Source organism: Tenrec ecaudatus, chromosome X (genome assembly GCF_050624435.1).
Source record: "Tenrec ecaudatus isolate mTenEca1 chromosome X, mTenEca1.hap1, whole genome shotgun sequence".
In the NCBI taxonomy this organism is placed as follows: Eukaryota; Metazoa; Chordata; class Mammalia; order Afrosoricida; family Tenrecidae; genus Tenrec; species Tenrec ecaudatus.
The window spans coordinates 12,906,273-12,921,700 of record NC_134548.1 but is presented as its reverse complement, the minus strand read 5'-3'; the positions used below and the strand labels follow the sequence as shown (position 1 = coordinate 12,921,700).

The window sequence follows — 15,428 nt, the reverse complement described above, 5'->3', positions numbered from 1 at the left end:
CCACCTGAGTCTGGAAGCACCCCCGACCTGTTCAGCATCAGAGCAACACGCAGGCCTCTGCTGAAAGGCAGGAGGACTTGGGACCGGGTCGACCACCATGGAAGCTGGGAATTTGATAAGTTGTAAGATAGTGTCGCAACTTCTTTATAACATTAGGAGGATGTTGAGAAGCAAGTTCCAGATGTGAAATCATGCAATTAGTTCTGACAGGTTGGAGTCCAGCATGTTCATTCGCGATTACACCAAACATTGGGTCGGGGATCAGTGCGCGTGCGCGGCTGAAAAGGGAGGCTGGGCCAGGAGGCAGGGCAAGCTCACCCTCATTTTGTATCCGTTACAGCGGTATTCTTGTGCCAGGAGGCTTCGGAATCAGAGGCACGATGGGCAAACTCCAGGCGATTTCTTGGGCGAGGACAAAGAAGATCCCTTTTCTGGGTAAAGTTCATGTCTAATCATGTAAACTGGGAGCCGGTTCGATTTTTGCCACTTAGTTGGGGTCAACAGGTGAAAATATGAAAACTCAGATTGGAGCGTTCCGGCACTAAATAGTCAGGTTCAAGAACTGACAAACTACAGCCTGAAAGACCACCTATGGCCCATGGTTTTTTTTTTTTCTTTTAAAACGGAAATTTATTATCTGACCGTTCGGTGGGCTTCAAGTCCAAATCCGGGCACCAGTGGTGTTTATTCCTCCCGAGGGGTGTGGGAGAGACACTGTTTTGTGCCTCTTTTTTATCCTCGTAGCTGTCGATGTTCCTTGCCTTACAACTGAGGCCTCACAGGGAGTCTTCCTGCCTCTCTTTTGGTGCTACCTCTGCTTTTTAAAATAAGGACTCTTGTTGTTAGGCGTCATGGGGTTGGTTCCGACCCAGAGCAACCCTTGGCCTGGTCCTCCCCATCGTTACGGTTCTTCCTAGCCCTGAGGGCCTTCCTGTTTTTCACTGCCTTCCACTTTACCAAGCACGGTGTCCTTCTCTGCTGACAACATGTCCCAAGTATGTAAGACAAAGCCTCCCTATCCTTGCCTCTAAGGAGCACACTGGCCCGACTTCTTCCCAACAGATTGGTTTGTCCTAGGGATACTAGTCATGCTTCTGGAGGACGAGGACCCACCTGATGACTCTAGTATGACCTCTTCAAACACCTTATTTCCACACATGTCCCTCTCCCCTAGCTGCAGCTTCAGTGCCGTCCTCTAAAGTAAGTTCTTCTGGGGGGGGGGCAGTTGTCCATGAGCCCTCAGGCCCCTCCACTGGCTTCCTGTTCCATGCCGGTGCGCTGCATTCACATCCTGGAACACCGAATTTAAGTCTGGTCCCTCTTTCTCTGTGGAGACCCAAACAATGCCCTCCCCTTGGGTGGGTCAGTGCCCTATTCCCCTGCCACACATCTCTTTTTTCCCTTTCCTCTATCCTCCTCCTTTTTAATTGACTACCATATGTACCCTTGGATTTGGTCTGGCCCCTGCCATACTGCCTGGACCTCACCCCTGGAGTGTTAGTATATGGTAGCTTTTTCCCTATGCCCCCTTTACATTTTTTTTATAGACTTACTTCAGCAGACTCATGTTGTACTTGTCCTTTTGTGCTCGGCTTACTTCACTCAGCATGATTTCCTCCAGTTCTTCCCATGTGGCGATATGCTTCATGTGTTCATCACTGCTTTTTAGTGATGTGTAGTACTCCATTGTATGTATGTACCACAGTTTTTTTTAATCCATTCGCAAATACCTTATTTCCAAATAAGATAACATTCATGGCTACTAAGGATGAAGACCTCCCTATATCTTTTGGGAAGACACATTTTAATTCATAATTAAAAGTCAGGTGCATTATTTCCCTCCCATTACTTCTAAGAACTGGCGAAGGGGGAAGGAATGTAAAGTTTTCAAGTATTATCACAAACAAGGAAAGTTATAAGAAAAATCCTCTAAGAGGAATACAATACCATCAGTGCTTGGAAGATGGGACGATTTCAGATTTCACTTGGCGCCTTTCTATATTGTTTCTGTTTTCTGCATTTTAAGGGACATTTTTTGTGTGAATTTTGGGTGAAGCTTTACAAGGACACCCACCTGCCATGCAACAAATCATACACATTTTTGTTTCTTCTCATTGATTGTAGTCGCCTCAACGAAAAACAACTGATCCTCTCCCTGCCTGTGTTTCCTGTTTCCGTTCCTCCTCCTTTTCCCAACCCTTCTGAACGTTCTTGGGTAAAGGCTATTCCTTTGATTTCGGATGCTTGATTACTGTTAAGTGTGTACCTCCCTCATGTTACTGTTTCCCTTATTGACTGAAAACTGACTGTTGGGGGCGGATTCAGTTCGACCTAAAGTGTCCAAGATCCATCATCTCATGGGTTGCTTAAGTCTCCGTCCAGCCAATTTTATGATTTTGCGTTTTGTTCCACAATTTTCTCCTGCTCTACCCAGAACCTTCCAATGGGATCCCTGTCAGGGATACTACTGGGCACCATCTAGTTCTTTTGGTCTCAGAGTCCTGGATACCCGAAGTCTGTTTTAATAAATAATGCTTTATTGGAGCATGGCCACACCAGTTTGGTGACATATTGTCTGTGGCTGCCCTTGCATTGAAAGCCTTTGAGATCCGCCAGCCTGCACAGCCTGAAATACTGACTTTATGGCTCTTTCCAGAAAATGTTTTCCACCCCCAATCAGCTGGAAGAACTTATCACCATTTTGGCTGAATAGCAGCAGGCTGGGAGAGGCCCCTGTCTGCACCTGCCTTGAACCAATTGCTTTTGAGTTAATTCTGACTCATGACGACCCCCTGGGTGTCCAAGTAGAACTGCTTTTTCTAAAGTTGCCAATTTTGGCCTTTCTTCTAAGTTGCCCCTTGGTAGAGCGAAACCTCCAGTCTTTCATTCGCAGCCAAATGCATTTACTGTTCGTACCCCCAGGGACTCTCCTGCCTGCCACGAACGTTTCCAAGTCCCACCCTCACCCACCCTCTTACCACCTCAAGTCCAAAATGAGTCAGCAGAACCCCGTAACACACTTTCTAACCGGAAAACAAGAGTGTGTCAATGGAAACAGGAATCACAGAAAAGACATCCAGAAACACTGTGTGACGTCACAGGGCAGAGCTCGGTTCAAATGTGCTTGAGTCGCGTCTATTTTACGCTTTCATCGAGGTGGCAGTGCCCAGCTTCTGTGCCTGTGAAAGCAGGTCCCGTGGCCCCCGGTGTGCAGGGCCATGTGGGAGCTGGGCATCCAGGCCGCCTGGGGGTCTCGGGAGGCAGGGTCCCTACAGTGTTTATAAACAGAGCGCCCTAGCCTGCTTCATCCTCCAGGTTTCCCCGCCACCTGCTCTTGGATTCCTTTCCTAGATGCCCCCGCGTTTGTGGCAGGAGAAACCAAGCAGGTTACTTTACTCATTGAAGTTCCGCTGGCCAATGGATTTTATTTGTAGCATGCTTGCTGTGTTAGTCTGGGTACTTTAGAGTAACAAATCCACAGAAACTCTTGTATAAGAGAGAGAGTTTTATATACAGGTTAAGTACACATCAAGAAAACATCCCAACCCAGTGTTGCCCAAGCCAACAAGTCCCACATTAGCCCATATGTCCAACACAAATCCACAAAGTCCTCCTCCATCTCACAAAACACACACTATGATGCCGACTGCAGGAGGAAAGCCGAATCAGTTAGCGTGTAAGCATCTCAGCACTGGCAGGGGTCTCTACATGGCTGCTCCAGCACCTGGGGCTGCATCGGGGTAGGGCCATGTGGCTTCTCCTCAGGGATGTCTTGCAGGAAGTGAGCCTTGTCAGCTGAAGCAGGAAACTGGCTAAGGCAGCTGCATCCTGGCGCGACACTCAGAAAGTAAGAGACCCGAGAACCAGAAAGGCAAGGCTCCCTGAGCCATTTATCTCCTTGACCTTCAATTAACCCCATGTGTTTATCGGCCAGGTTGGCATGATAAATTAACTATCTCACTTGCCTTGTTTCTGTCTGCACTAGATTAGTGTTTTTCTGAGTATTTTGCTGCAGAGAGAGAATTGTCCGAAATGCTTTCGCTTTCTCTGAAACCCAACCTCTCTTCCTTTCTTTGCCACATGCAACTTTTCCGAAGTTCCCCCAAAGCTCTGAGCATGTTTCCAGCTGACCAACTTTGGTCCTGGTGTGCCTTGTGGGTCTGGGTGGCTCCTTGCCTGAATTCCCCAGTCGACTTGGAATGGATCTATAACCGGTTCTCAACCCATGGGTCGCGACCCCTGTGGGGGATCAAATGGCCCTTTCACAGGGGTCACCCAATGCATCATAGTAGCAAAATGACAGTGATGAAGTAGCAAAGACAATAATTTGATGGATGGGGGTCACCAGCACATGAAGAACTGTGTGAAAGGGTCACAGCCTTAGGAAGGTGGAGAACCACTGCTCTATAGAAACATCTGGGAGGTTCTTTGGCATTTGTTTAGTGGAGAGACTCAAACATACAGGTAAGCTGTGAGCTCCCAGAACTCTGGCGGTGAGTGTCTGATTTATCTCCAAACTGACGTGCGCCCACTCCTGGTGGAGTCCACATGGATTGGAGAGAGAGATTCTGGAATATTTCTGTAGCAATAGCCTGGACAGTCACTTGGTCTGTTACTAAACTCTCTGTTCTGCGCCATTCCGTGTCTCCCTTCCCAGCTAACTGCCACACACACCCCCACAGTGGCAGGGACACCTTCCCTCAGCTCCTGCTTTTCTTCATCCCACAGACACGACAGGGCGAACAGTCCTCATGCAGGCATTCCGTAGGCTCCCAGCCTTCCGCCTGCCCAGGCTGTCCACAGCCCATTTTTCTAGGTGAGCAATTGCCTTGAGAAGAGTGAGGCCTGGGGTGCAGGTCGGTGGCCTCTGAAGGAATGAGGCACCCTGGGAGGAGCCATGTGACGCAGACGTGGCACACACTGGGAAGAGGGCAGAAGCTGCCCTCTGAACTCGGGGCCCCCTTCCTTATCTGCCCCAGCACTCCTTTGGACTCAACTTGGAAAAGGACTTCAGAGCTAGGTTGCCCCTTGGTTCCCCCGCCCCCTTCCCACCCATCTACCTGGGGAGATACAACAGTGAACAAAAGAGGCCGCGCCTTGCTTTAAAAGAGCGTACTTCCACGTAAAGGAGACAGAGAGCTAACCCACAAGCAGAAACGACACTGAAAAACACAAAGCACACTCTTTTACCTTGTTTTTTTTTGGGGGGGGGCAGTAAAATAGAATAAAACCTTAGCCACCTCAGTGGTATGAATTACATTGATCATGCCTTCTACGCGTCACCCCTAAAGCTCGTCATCACCCTGAGCACCCCTTTGGCAACAACTCCCTATTTTCTGTCTGTCCCACCCCCTGGTACCCACTCATAAACTCGGCTCTCTGTACATTTTCCTAGTCTCAATACATCTCGCCACTGGGGCCCTGTAGCCTTTGTCCGTTTGTGTCGGCATCTGGCAGCCAGCATCCTGTTTTGAAGGCTCATCCATGTCGTGGCGTGGGTCATGACTGCATTTCTCTGGGAGGTCGAGAAACATGCCATAGGGTGGAGGGGATGTCTCTGAGGGGAGCCAGTCGTCTGTTGATGGACATTTGGCTGCTGTGAATCATGCTGCGGTGGGCGCTGGGGTCTAAGTGGTCGTTTCACTGCCTTGAGTAGGAATGAATGGAGTTGCAGGGCCACTTGAGAAGCCCGCGTTTCCCGTTTTGAAGAATTGCCAATGTTCATATCCTTTTGTCCGTGTTTTTCAAACCAGGGATTTGCCTTGGGATGCAGCTAGCCGTGATAGAGTATGCCAGAAACTGCCTGAACTGGAAAGGTAAGGCTGAAGCTTGCTACTCATCTCTTCTTAAAAGAAAACATTTTCCACACGAATGGTTCGTAATGAAACTCTTGTCTTGAACCTTAGATGCTGATTCCACAGAATTTGATCCCAATACTCCCATTCCTCTGGTAAGTGCTTTGTTCGCCTCCTGGATCGGCCATTGTTACCTCTGTTTCTGGTTTTGGCTTTAACTTATAATGGGCTATACTTATTGTATTCGTATTCTTATTTTATTTATTATTCCTCAGAAGGCTAGACATTTGACATTGTATATATATGTAATGTCTGTGCATGTGTTTATGTCTACATTATTATTATTACATCAGTCTGCTCTCTGTTTTTTGTAAGATATCTTGGCTGGGTTCTCGACAGCAGTGTTCAAGCTGAATGTTCAGCAAAGGATGATGTTGCCCGCGGCAACAATTGCGAACCCCCAGTATAGATGGAAGGGCTGCCCTGGCTCTCAGCTCGTTCCCACCTGTCTCTTTTCCACAGTGGCAGTCAGCTGCCTTTCTAAAGCAACAGCGACCACCCATCTCCAGCTGCTCCTCGCCGTCCACTGATTCCAAGCTTCTTGGTCCCCAAGGCCACCACGGTGTTCTCTCACCTGCCACTTGACCAATTTATCTGGTGGCATCCCTGTTCCTCCCTGGCTCTGGGAGAACTGGAACTAGTTTGTCAAACACCCTCCGAGAGTCCCTCCAGCTGAGATGACCCCCTCCCTTTATCCTTGTCCCCCTAGAATGGCGATAAGATCAGTGAAGCATTTCATTACAACCAACCAACCCACCAACCACCCGAGACCTCCCACGTCCTCTTCCTCCTAAGGACCTGCCTGCCCTCTTTTCTTTCCCTGCCCCGTGTCCGGTGCCTCACACTTGCTGTTGCCAGAGAGCAACATTCACAACTGTGATAGATTTTGTTAACAGCTGTATAGAGGTGCCATCCCCCTACCATACATTTCACTGATCTAAAGTGTCCAATTCAATGGTTTCCAGTGTATTTATAGTTGTGCAAGCATCACCCCAAGACCGCATCCAGCATCTCCCAAAGGAATCCCATGTCCCTTACCTGTCACCCGCCAAGCCCCCTGTCTCTTCTAGCCCTAAGCGATCACCAACCCATTTCCCATTTCAATGGTAATCCTCCGAGAAGGCTTCAGAACACTTGTTGAAAAATGGAATTCAAAGAGAATGCATTTCTCCCATGAACCTTTGGAAGCCCCTCAGACAAGGTGTGGTGCTTTGTAACTGGCTTCTTTCCCTTGTTGTGTAATGTTTTCATCAAGGATCCTTCAGCTGTTTTACAGTAGCTGTACTCAAGGGGGCTTCAAAGACTTTGTGGAACACTGGAATGAAACTGGAATGGCTTTTCCCCCCACAAGCATTGTGAGGTCCCTCCCTCCCATATACCATCATAGGTTACTTACTGTCCGCGATCCATTCTGTGAAATGCTATGCGCCGCGACTTAGATGTTGCACACACAAAAGCAGGGGACTGTTTTTTCTGTAAGCCTCTCATACAAGCTTTATGCTTTAGCTGCGACCATCAGCGCCTTGGGAGGGATCCACTTCGAGTTTGGTCCTTATTCCACGTCTCACAATGTCTCCCTAGCTGACATAGGTCCCTCTCACAATGTACTTAGACTCAGTAGCTTCCAGTGGAGCTGATCCTGGAGGGTTTTTTCCTTTGTTTTTGAGAGTCACTGCGATTGTTGAGTGTGACAAGACTAAATCTCCAGCAAAAGCACTCACCCACTTCCCACCTTCTTGTTGAAAACCCTTTTGTTTCACTTCCACTTCCCTACTTGGCCTTGGCCTCTGGCCGGTGCTCTCACTTGCACCGGTTTGACTGTATGTGGGAGCCCTAACGTATGTCACAGCAATACATATATTTTTATTTGACATTTTCAAAAACTTGGGAGTTAATACTGATATCATTCAATCACATCAAGCAGTATTGTACAACTGCGATCACAGCCAGTTTCCAAACACTTTGTAGTAATATTTTTACAGAATATTAAACTGAGAACTAGCGCTATTAACACCCAAAAGATGTGAAATACGAGTTGAAGCATACACTGTTTAGATGGAAAACTTTTCAGATGGAAGCTACAGTGCAGTATGTACATAACCCAGCAACATAGACATTTCTTATTCAAGACATATGGTCTGCCAGTGCAATTGCTTTGTGTGCAAGAGACATGAATTCCACGCGTTGTCTGCAGGAAGCTGTTGCGTTGCCTATGTCCTGTTCTCTGGTTAGGATTTCGGAGCTCTGTTACAACCTTACGGGACCACAGACATATACACAATTGGACATTGCCTGAACGGATGTAATGTGGCACAGGACTCATAGATACATGTGTCATTAAGAGCTGCCATTTTAACCATGTTTTAAGTGTACAATCTAGTCACGTTAATCACACGCACCTTGTTGTGAAACCACCACCACCATCTATTTTCAAATGTTTTCCAGCACCGCAAACAGAAACTCAGCACCCCATAAGTCATGATTCCCCACTCCTCTCTTCCCCCAGCTGCTGGTAATTAATTACTCATAGACTTTTGCCTCATTGCAGTGGCTTATTAGACATTTTCTTTGTAGTTACCATGAGGATTATAGTTGACACCTTGAATATACAGTGATGTAATTTAAATCGATATCATCTTAACATCAATAGCATACAAAAACTGTTCCTTTACCATTCTTCCCTTCTTGTGTTGTTGCTATTACAAATGACTTCATACAGTATGCGCTCAATAACAGACATTTATAATTATTTTGATGTACTTGTTTTTTTTTGTACTTGTTTTTTAAACAATGTAGGCCATAACAATCAGAGTTCATAGCATAAGTCGACCGTAAAATGTATTTTTACATTAACACATGAAATTACTTTTCCTGAAGTTCTTGTTCCTTCATATGGCTTTGAGTTTCTGCCCCAATTGTTCATTCTTTTGACCGGAAGGACTCTGTTTACAGGATACAGCTAGTGAAAACAAGCTCCCTCAGCCTTCACTTTGCCAGCAGTTTCAAAGGACAGGCTTTTTTGTGCCAGATATAGAATTCTTGCCTGATAGTTTGGTTCTTTCAGCCCTTGGACTATTGGCCCGCCAACCTCTTGAGGCTCCCTTATGTGGCAATTTGCATTTTTCTCTCATTGCCTTCAAGATTCTTTTAAATATTTTTTAGACAAGTTGATGATAAGTTGTTCCAGTGAGGGTCTCTTTGGGCTTATTCTACCCGGAGCTCATCGAACTGCACGAATTCCGTGCAGTGATCATGTCTTTTGTCAAATTTAGGACATTTTTGTTCCTTTCTGCTTCCCTCTCTTCTCCCAGTGGGACTCTCGTAATGTGTATGCGTTTCGGCACCTGATGGGGTCCCGCAAGCCCCTAAAATGTTGTTCATTTTTCCTTTTACTCTTCCCATGTGACACCTGTCAGTTGCCTATTTTCAAGTGCATGGATTCTTTCTTCCGTCAACTCCAAATTTGCTAGGGAATTCTAGTGAATGTAAAATTTTTTTAGTTGTACTTTTCAGCTGCAGTCTTTCTATTTCACTCCCTTTTGTATATTTTCTACGTCTTTATTGATATTCTTGTTTCGCTCCTTTATCATTTCCCTAATGGCTTTTCGTTCTTTGTAGTTTCTTTAGCTCTGAGAACTGTTTAATACTGTCTCGTAAGTCCATTAGCCGTTCTTACCTTGATACTGTTGGTCACTTTCCTTTGTGCTTTTGATTGGACCATTCTTTGTATGCCTTGTGATCTTTTCCTTGCGGAAACTAGGAAATCTGACTGTTATAATGTGATCATTCCGATAGTCAGATGCTTCCTTTTCCTCAGGGTTTGCTATCTTGCGTGTGTGTTTTCAATGTCTTTTCAAGAACAATTATTAGTGACTCCCTCCCTTTTCTTGCCTTCCTGGGTGTGTATGGCCCCTGTAGTCTTTGTGTCTTTGTTAGTGCTCAGCTACTTTGGACAAGGTGTAGGGTCTGCGCAGGTCATTTCGGAGTGTGTGTCTTGCCCTTGGGTATGCACGTCACCTTCTCATGGGCTCTTCTGTGGTGCTTTGGAAAGCTTTAATTTCCAAAAGAAACCCTTTCTTTTCTGGCTTGTCTCTCCAGTCTTTAGACATCCATTGTGTGTCGTGATTGCACTCCTTAGCTCCAGGTGGTGACTGGCAGGCACTATGTTGTACAGAGACAGTCAAAGCCACACAGAATGAATCGAATGAGAAGCTTTTATTGAGCGCTGACAACCGGGAGTCAGCTCTCGCTCGAGTCTCACCGTCCTGAGCACAGAATAACACATAACACAGCTTCTAAAGCATAAAGCCACAAGCTGGCTGGGTGGGAGGGGGAGGGGGAAGAGATGATTAATCACTGACACTTACGCAAGGTGGGAAGGTTTGGGGGAAATTTCCAAAGTTTGCCATCACCGGGGTGAGGTGTTCCTTGCCATTGTTAGTTTCACAACTGGGCACGGTGACCGGGAGGTGTGACTTAATGCAGCATAAGCAAAAGTGACAGCAGCCTCATGCAGCCGGGCAGTCATTAAGCTTGAAGGGTCACACGGTGTGCCCTGAACGGAGTCCTTGCTGCAGCCTTTGAGGCAGCCTCTGACGGACTAGCACAGATTTCCACCAGCATTTGCGGATGAATTTTGTTCTGGCTAGAGGGAGGCCAGACTTTTCTGGGAATGTGGGTCACCGCTGCTTTAAGATGGCCTCCATTTACTGGGCCCCCAAAGAGGTAGATTGCCTATGAGTAGAAAATTAGCGGTATTCCCCCTTTCTCTCTCTTACTCTTTTTTTTTTGTCTCTCTTATTCTTTAGTGTGGCCAGGGTGAATGTTTACAAGGCACACGAGTTTCCCATTCAATAATTTCTCCTGCTGTTGTGTCGGGACACTAGTTGCAGGGAATGAATCCTTCCGGTGCCAAAGCTCTCGTCCCATTTCTTTTCCATTTCCATTTGCCCAGCTGGCCAGCCCCTTCCAGCCTTCTCAACATGGCATTTGGGCCCATGCTGCTGCTTTGCCGTCCTATGGTTGATTGCTTTGAAGAAGACATTCCTCGTGGTGTTTACCCTTCACTTTATAGGCCCGGCGATTGTTTGGCTGCAAGCTGATCTCTGCAAGTGGGTTCAGTTCCAGGCTTGAAGGGTGTTTAAGGATTTCTCCAGGCTCTATCAGACCAGAGGCAGGGGCAGTGCATCTGTGCTTATAGCGGGACAATATCTCCCTTCCGAGCCGACAGTGACAGTGGCGGTCATGTTGGGTTTTCCATGAGAGTGTGAGGAAGGAGAGGTGTTAGAGCTTACAGATGAGCCGAAGGTGTCTTAAAAGAGTGAATTGACTCGACTGGGGATTCTCAGCCTTGGCAGTCTTGACATTTGTGAGGGCTGTCCTGTGTCCTGCAGGGTAGTTAGCAGCATCCCTGGCTCAAGCCATGAGAACAGTAGTTCTCAACCTGTGGGTCGCGACCCCTTTGGGGGTTGAACGACCCTTTCACAGGGGTTGCCCAAGACCATCGGAAAACACCTATTTCCGATGGTCTTAGGAACTTAGACATCGCCCCTCTATTTGGCTCCAGGTGGGTCCGCCCACATGTAGATACTCCCACATACAAGTATGCAGCATGAAGACTGTTACCCATGTTACACCGTGCTTCAAGACAAAATTTCATTGATTTGTCATTAGAAATATTTCACAAGATAGAATTACATATTGTTTTGTGATGAATCGCTATGCTTTAATTATCTTCAATTGTAACAATGAAAATACATCCTGCCTATCGGATATTTACATGATGATTCCTCACAGTAGCAAAATGACAGTGATGAAGTAGCAACGAAAATGATTTTATGGTTGGGGGTCACCACACCCTGAGGCACTGTATGAAAGGGTTGCAGAGAACCACGGCAATAGCTACTAGTAGCATTTCCCTTAGTTGTGACAATAACAAGGTCACTGCCGTTGAGTTGATTCCAATTCATAAGGAACCCTATGTAGGGTTTCCAAGACTAAGGTTTTTTTTTACAGTTTTATTGAAAGCACATAATCCACATATCATACAATGCAATAGTTCAATCACATCAAGAAGAATGACACAAGCACTACCCCAGTGTTAGGATATTTTCTTTTCATGGTTAATTCACTTTCAAAATGAGTTGTAATCACAATCAGTTCCAATGCCCTCACCCCCTTTATGATTTATTCTCAAAATACCACCTTCCCTATCTCCCACCCCCCACCCTGACATCCCCTATAAACCCTTGCATCAGTTATTATCTCTATGCATCTACTCCTTCTGTGCTTCACACACTGGGAAACTCAGCGGAAACAATAAAAAACAAAATAAAGTGGTAAGGATAAAATAATAATAATACAAAGATAAAAATACACATAACGTGTAAGAAATAAAAGGCCACCATCGGTATTTAAAAGGCCGGGGAAGAAATTTGTATTATGGAACAAGCAAGAAATACTTGCACCTGGAACAATTTCAGGTTGGGTCACAAGGGAGGTCAATTACCCAGTATCAAGTTCAATCCAGCATAATCATTATAACGATCTCTGATAGTAAAATTGTTTGAGACCTTTGCCTGTGACTATGAGGGGATCTGCCAGAGGCTTCATCTGACTAGATACTCTGCAGATCAATTTTGGGCTCCCATTGTCCTCCATATCCTACAAATGGGATGTTCATAATTTAAGCTCTGATACTTTCCCTTTGTCATTTTTAACTTTTGTTTGTGTGGTCTTTGGATCACACAAGCTGGTGTGCTTCTTCTGTGTGGACTTGGTCGACTCTTCGCTTACCTGAATGCTTGTTTGAATACAAGATTTTAAGACCCCAGGCAGTATTCTGATTGATAGCCGGGCACCACCTGCTCTCTTCCCCACACTTTGCTCTAGCCCCCTCATCTTCAGTGACCATGTCATGAAGGTGAGCATCGAGGAGGGCCACACTTTCAGAATGATCTGTTGTAGTGAAGAGCTAGCTCCTTAGGAGGACTGCACTCGTTTAGAAGAGGCTGTGCTGCCAGGAAAACCTTGGGTTTTCTTTTCTAATACTTCGGAATGGGATGTGATTTTGCCTCTAGTTGCCTCTCTTAGATTGCTGTGTCCTGGTGAATTCTTCACTGACTATCCTTTTTTGAAGAGATATATAGATTTTTTTTCATACGGTAAAATAAAGACGAAACCTTATAGAAAAGTCTACAGCTTCATTTCATGTGCCCCCATCTCAACTCCCTTCTTGGCAGCGAGTCCTAATCACCTACTTCTTCTTTTTTCCTCCCAAGATGCTGCGTGTGTGTGTACACCTATCTATCCACACAGCCAACCACACATACAGACCAGGGGGCTTAAAAACATTCTTGGAAACATACAATGAAAAGATCATGGCATTTTCCTCATGAAGTTTTGGAAGTCCCCTGGTGGCAAAGGACCTGCGGGGACATAATTTGCTTTGCAGCCTTCACCCTGCTTTCTGTACTGATGACGCCACCTCTATGCACAGGGTTCTCCTATGCGCCCTCCGGCTCTAGCTTCTCAATGGTGGCCCGCTCTCCATTTTGCCACTCTCCGATTGTGGAATATTTAGGTCCCACGTTCTAACACACTGCAAATTCGCAGCTGCGTCCATATGTCCTTGTGCGCTCCCGCGTGGACACGTCGAAGGGCTGAATTCCTTGAAGGGGCATCGCTAAGTCAGAGAGCATGCGCGTGTTCTCTTTGGAGAGCTTCTCTGAGTATAAGCGAAATGAGAACAATCAAACCTAATTGCCATTGAACTTCTTTATATCCTGCAATCAGTTTGTAGGAGAAAAATAGCCGTAAGAACCAGTCCTGCCAATGAAGAGGAGTGGGGGAAGTCTCATTAAAGAAAAAGGACCAAAGCTCCACGAAACCCAGGAATCATGTTGACCTCCTCCCCCTCCAAAACACAAACCCACTGCCATGGAGTCGATTCCAACTCAGAGCAACCCTACAGGACAGGGTAAAACTGCCCTGCTGGGTTTCTGAGTCTGGAACTTGGTGGGAGTAGAATGCCTCTTCTTTCTGCCAAGGAGCACCTGGTGGTTTTGAACTGCTGACCTAGCGATTAGCAGCTCAACTGAGAGAGTTGAATAAATATCAGGTAGTCACCAAGGGCAGCACCATTCTGACCCTTCTACGTAAAACAATAAAGGTGTTGGAAAACCAGGAATCTCCTTGCAGGTATACTTCCTGCTAAACTCTGCTTTGTGGGCATCCTGACACAATGTGTGTGTGTCCTCAGGTGGTGGTTGCTCCCAACATTGCCATCTCAGAGGTGGTATCTTGTATCCACTTAAGATGAGGAATTGTGTTTTCTCTAAGGGTGCAGGCACACTCGGAGTCTGAGAGGAGTGAGGGGAGAGGGAGTCGTACTTACTTGATTGTGTCATTTCTCTGTTTAATCCACAAGGCGAAAATAGGAGGTTATGGAAGATTGAGGGCTTTTCAAGGAAACTGTCATGCCATCAGTTAAGTGCTCAACATCTAGTTGAACCTATGGTTTAAATCCATCTAGCGGTGTCTAGGATGATAGGCTTCTCAATCTGCTTTCAAACAGTCAGCCTTGAAAACCCGATGGGGCAGGTCAACTGCACACACAGGGTCACCATGAGTAGGAATTAATCTGATGGCAACTAGTAACAGCAACAATAACATAACTAGTCAGACTTGTTTGGTTTTTTCTTTGCCCACTTCAAAGGAGTATCCTCTGCCGTCTCGATGTGCTTCCCAGGGACAATCGAGAATGTACTGCCCTAGAATTGATTCGGACTCCTAGCGACCCTATTGGACAGGGTGGAAACCCCTGTGGGTTTCTGAGACTGCAACCATTTTCAGGAGTAGAAAGCCTCATCGTTCTCTCTTAGAGCAGCTAGTGGTTTCAAACTGTTAACTTTGATATTAGCAGCCCTATGTGGAACCCACTACACTACCAGACTCCTGGGAACCCAGCCACTAGCTACTTTATGTTCTATCAGCCATGGGATTGCTGCTGACCTCCTTGACCTTGGGTTTGGATTCCAATCCCTCCAATTCATCTAGAGGTTAGTGTGTTGTTTTCAGTAGCATTTGCTACTCAGACTCCCTAGGTTCTAATATCCATTGAAATGCCTACACAGAACTCACAGACAAAATTCAGGATGAACGGATTTACTAAGGAAGTTAACAAGTTGTAATGCCAGGGAGAAATGCTCAGGATTGAGTTGTTTATCAGGAGATGTTAGCATTCTTTCAGGTTTGCTAATAAATGGCCAAAGGGCAGACAACTCTGCTGTAAGCTTCAACCTAAAGGCATTCAGCTCAGGCTCCTTGGGTGAGCAAACCCAGCTCCCAATGAGGTGCCTAGAGGCACCCCACTCTGCAAGCCATCCTCCTGCACGAAAGCACTCAGCTTTACTCACTCCATGGGTTGGGGAGTCCATCACTCCACTCGTTGCTCTGCCTCCTGGTTCTGCTGCTGCTTTTTTGATGTTTACAGTCGTCTTTGCATCCAGGAGCTTCACTGCTCAGGTATCTTGGGGCCAGAGGACACAGTCCACTCCTGGGTCTCTGAGGGCT

The 15,428-nt window shown here is 46.3% G+C and overlaps 1 protein-coding gene across 3 annotated transcripts in view; it reads left to right on the top strand.

Moving 5' to 3' along the window:
- The window catches only part of CTPS2 (CTP synthase 2), a 107,977-nt gene that overhangs the window by 33,840 nt on the left and 58,709 nt on the right, over positions 1–15,428 (top strand). For all 3 annotated transcript variants that reach the window (XM_075538652.1, XM_075538653.1, XM_075538651.1), the window contains exons 11-13: positions 341–435; positions 5,754–5,816; positions 5,907–5,950. In XM_075538652.1, the coding sequence (XP_075394767.1) occupies positions 341–435; positions 5,754–5,816; positions 5,907–5,950 (202 nt within the window). The remainder of the gene's footprint in view (positions 1–340; positions 436–5,753; positions 5,817–5,906; positions 5,951–15,428) is intronic.